Here is a 3997-nt window from a genome sequence, read left to right as displayed (position 1 = left end):
GCACTTTTACTAGTTGAAACAAAAGCAAAAACTCACAATGAATACTCCTCTCATATATGTGAAGGCTGGCAAGCTCATGGAAACTACTCTTCAATCATTAAGGGAAGAATCTGGATTTTGTGGAACCCCCTTATGGTGGATATCACCATCCTTGAAGAATCTTCTCAGCATGTCCATACAGAGGTAAGAATCCTGCATCCAAACAAATGCTTCAACCTCACTGCTATCTATGCGCATAACTATTATGTCTCTCGAAGAACCCTCTGGTCAAACCTAGAGAATTTAGAGCCAAGCATAACCCTCCCCTAGATCCTGGTGGGAGACTTCAATGTGGTTAGATATTCAAATGAGAGAATTGGGAACACAAACCACCATCAAAGTGAAATGGAAGAGTTTAATGAATGTATCTCCAACTGCTCTCTCTCGGATCTTAGATCAAATAGCCAAACTTGGACTTGGCACAACAGATCAAAAGTAAACAGGAAGCTGGCAAAGCTCGATAGAACCTTGGTAAATTCCCTCTGGCTTCAATCTTTCCCTGCTTCCCTTGCAGCTTTCCTTCCCCCTGGAATATCTGACCATTGCCCAATCTCAATCTCACTTGATTCTCTCACCAATCGTGGTCCAAAGCCTTTCAAATTCATGAACATGTGGGTTGAAGATCTATCAATTTTCCCCATTGTTGAAAAGGCCTGGAGTATAAATGTTGATGGGAACCCAATGTACCAACTCTGTAAAAAGCTCAGAGAGGTAAAGACTTATCTGAAAGTGTGGAATAAAGAAGTTTTTGGGCGTATTGACATTCGCACCCCCATAATTTGAAGTAAGCTTGAAGAAACCCAGATATTGCTGCAAGGAAGTCCCCTTGATCCCCCCCTCATTGCCTTGGAGGATGATTTGAGAACTGAATTCCTCAAAGTTTCCGCCCTTGAAGAATCCATGCTGAAGCAAAAATCTAGAATCCAATGGCTACAACTGGGGGAATCAAACTCAAAGTTCTTTCACTCAGCTCTTAAATCCAGAGAACACAACAATCATATCTTGGCAATCAACAGAGAGGATGGCACCCAATCTTCTGACCCATTAGAGATTTCGGATTCTCTTGTACAGTTCTTCAAAAAAATTCTAAATAATGGAAAAGCACAATCCTCAGAAACTCCCCCTCCCCTCAGAACTCTAAATGAAGAAGAAGCTGATCTGTTATCTAGACCTGTTACTAAGGAAGAGATTAAAGGAGTGGTCCTCAGAGCTAATGGTGAAAAAGCCCCTCGCCCAGACGGTTTTAATGCCTTCTTCTTTCAAACTTTCTGGTACCTGGTGGAAGATGATTTCACCAAAGCAGTGCTGAATTTCTTTGAAAAAGGTACTCTCCTCTTTGAAATCAACTCCACCTTCCTTGGTCTTATCCCCAAATGTCTTGATGCTTCTTCTCCAGACAAATTTAGACCTATCTCACTTTGCAATTTTGTTTATAAAACTATCTCTAAAATCCTTGCTGATAGGCTCAAAAATGTCATGGACTCCCTCATCCATCCAGCTCAAACGGCCTTCATAAGAGGAAGACAAATTCAAGATAATATCCTCCTAACCCATGACCTCCTCCATAACTTCCACTCCCCTCGGTCCCCAAATGCAATGTGCTTAAAACTTGACTTGGCAAAAGCATTTGACAATGTAAACAGGAAAGCCCTCCTGGAATTCATGAAGATGCAAGGCTTTGATGATAAATGGATCCACTGGATTTCCGAATGCATAAACAAGCTCAGATTCTCGATTCTTATTAATGGCACCCCTCATGGATATTTTACCTCCTCAAATGGGCTAAGACAAGGTGATCCTCTGTCCCCTCTGCTTTTTTGCATTACAATGGAGATGTTGTCCACTATATTTGAAAAAGCCTCCTCCCAAAACAGGCTTAAATCGCCATTTCACAAAGGAAATATTGAAATCAATCACCTCCTTTTTGCAGACGACCTAATGGTCTTTGCAAAATGATCCACCTCTTGTGCTAATGAAATTTTAGATTGTCTGAGCTATTTTGCACAGGTAACTGGATTGGAGGCAAACAAAGGAAAAAGTGAAATTTTCTTTGCTAGCACTGGCCCTAAAACCAGAAGAGAAATATGTGACTCCTTGAGCATAACTGAAGGAAAGCTGCCCATCCGCTATTTGGGTCTGCCCTTAATCTCTTCCAGGCTCTCCGCAAATGAATGCACTCCTCTGGTCTCCAAAGTCAGGAAAAAAATTCATCAATGGAGCAGCAAATATCTCACCCAATCTGGCAGAATCGAGCTTGTTAAATCAATTCTCAGGACTTTTCATATCTACTGGGCTGCCTCCTTTGCCCTTCCAAAAGGCATCCTCACTCTGTTGGAAAAAATTTTCAGAGACTTCATTTGGGGAGGATCTGAAGGCTCGAAAAGATTTCACTCAGTAAGCTGGGCTGACATGTGCAAAACCAAACCTGAAGGGGGAGTTGGAATCAGAAAGTTAGATGAATTAAGCAGGTCTCTTCAAGTTAAGCAACTATGGCATCTGCTCCAGGAAAATAATTCTCTGTGGACAAAGTGGATATACTCCAAATATGTCAAAGATAAGAACATATGGACTTTGCCGATGCCATCAAAGCCATCTTAGGGCCTTAGGATGATCCTCAGAGCTCGAGAATATGCAAAACCTTTTACCTGCTATGAAATTGGTTTGGAGGATGATATTGACCTATGGGACCAACCTTGGCACCCTTCTGGCACCCTATCCTCCCTTATCCCGAGAAGCCGGACTGACTACTCCCTCAGCTCCCTGAATCTCCTCTCTGAAATCTTCAAAGATGGAACCTGGAACCCCTTGTTAGACAATCCTTCTCTCCGTGAAGCAAAAACTCTGATAATGGAAGCCATGCTTAACTCGGATGCGATAAACATTCCTATTTGGAAGCCGGCCACTGATGGAGTTTTCACAACAAAGATTGGGTGGGAAACTCTCAGAATGAAATCTGGTAAGCCCCCTTGGATATCCTCTGTTTGGTTTGCTGGAAATAATCCTACCCATGCCCTTACTACGTGGAAGGCTCTAAAGCAGAAGCTCAGTACAAAAGACAGACTTATAAAAATGGGTGCTGTTATTGATCCCATCTGCCCCCTCTGCAAATCGGCAGCAGAATCAATTGATCATCTATTTTTCAAATGCAGCTATTCAGCCTGGCTTTGGAAATCAATCCTATGGCGGAATGGTCATCATAGAGCTAAAAATCAATCCCTTCTGGCTGAAGAAGATTGGCTCAGACACCACTCAAAAGGGAAAGAGCAGGCCACAGTGGCCTTCAAGCTATGCTTTAGCCCTCTGATTCATAACATCTGGATGGAAAGAAACAGAAGAATTTTTGAATCCTCTGAGAAGCACAAGAGGTTAGTTCTTAATCAAATCCTCACGGAGATCAGCATCAAGATGAATGGGCTGAAAATCAAAGACAAGATCTCTCCAAGAAACATCTCAACGGCTACAAATCTTAAATACAAACACATCCCTGACGATCCTTCTAGCAGATACTGCTCTTGGTCTCCGCCAAATGAAGATGAACTGAAGCTGAATTCGGACGCATCTTTGGATTCACTTTGAGGCGGTCTGGGGGGCCTTATCAGAGATAATCAAGGTATGATTAAAAATCTCTTCTCAATCAATGTAGACAAAAAGGAAATCTATGAGCTGGAATTGCAGGCTATTGAAAGAGGGATCGTCCTTGCCCTGTCTATGAACTGTCTGAAATTATGGATCGAATCGGATTCAAAACTCGCGGTGGATATCATCCTTGGAATTGTAAGTGTCCCTTGGAAGCAAAAACAAACCCTTAGAAAAATCAGAAGCTATCTGGATCATCTGAATTGGAGAATTTCCCATTCTTAGAGAGAAGGAAACTGCCCTGCGGATCAACTGTCAAAAAGGAATTACCCACATAAAGGCTTTCCTTCCACGGTTTTTTTGGCTACTCAAAGCCTCCTTT

General features: G+C 42.2%; 1 protein-coding gene across 1 annotated transcript; it reads left to right on the top strand.

The window, feature by feature from the left end:
* Positions 1–2646: 2646 nt before the first annotated feature.
* LOC143861535 (uncharacterized) lies at positions 2647–3615 on the top strand. The gene has a single exon (XM_077372449.1). It carries the CDS (start codon positions 2647–2649, stop codon positions 3613–3615), a length of 969 nt encoding a protein of 322 aa, XP_077228564.1.
* The last annotated feature ends 382 nt before the right edge of the window (positions 3616–3997 follow it).

The sequence above is a fragment of the Tasmannia lanceolata genome, unplaced genomic scaffold (genome assembly GCF_043159265.1).
Source record: "Tasmannia lanceolata isolate RefF3 unplaced genomic scaffold, GAP_Taslan_0.1 ptg000037l, whole genome shotgun sequence".
In the NCBI taxonomy this organism is placed as follows: domain Eukaryota; kingdom Viridiplantae; phylum Streptophyta; class Magnoliopsida; order Canellales; family Winteraceae; genus Tasmannia; species Tasmannia lanceolata.
The sequence above is the reverse complement of the archived record's forward strand: the minus strand, read 5'-3'. Positions and strand labels throughout refer to the sequence as shown.

Coding starts and splice junctions, on each gene's coding strand:
- LOC143861535 (XM_077372449.1), top strand. CDS start 2,647: ATGATCCTCAGAGCTCGAGAATATGCAAAACCTTTTACCTGCTATGAA.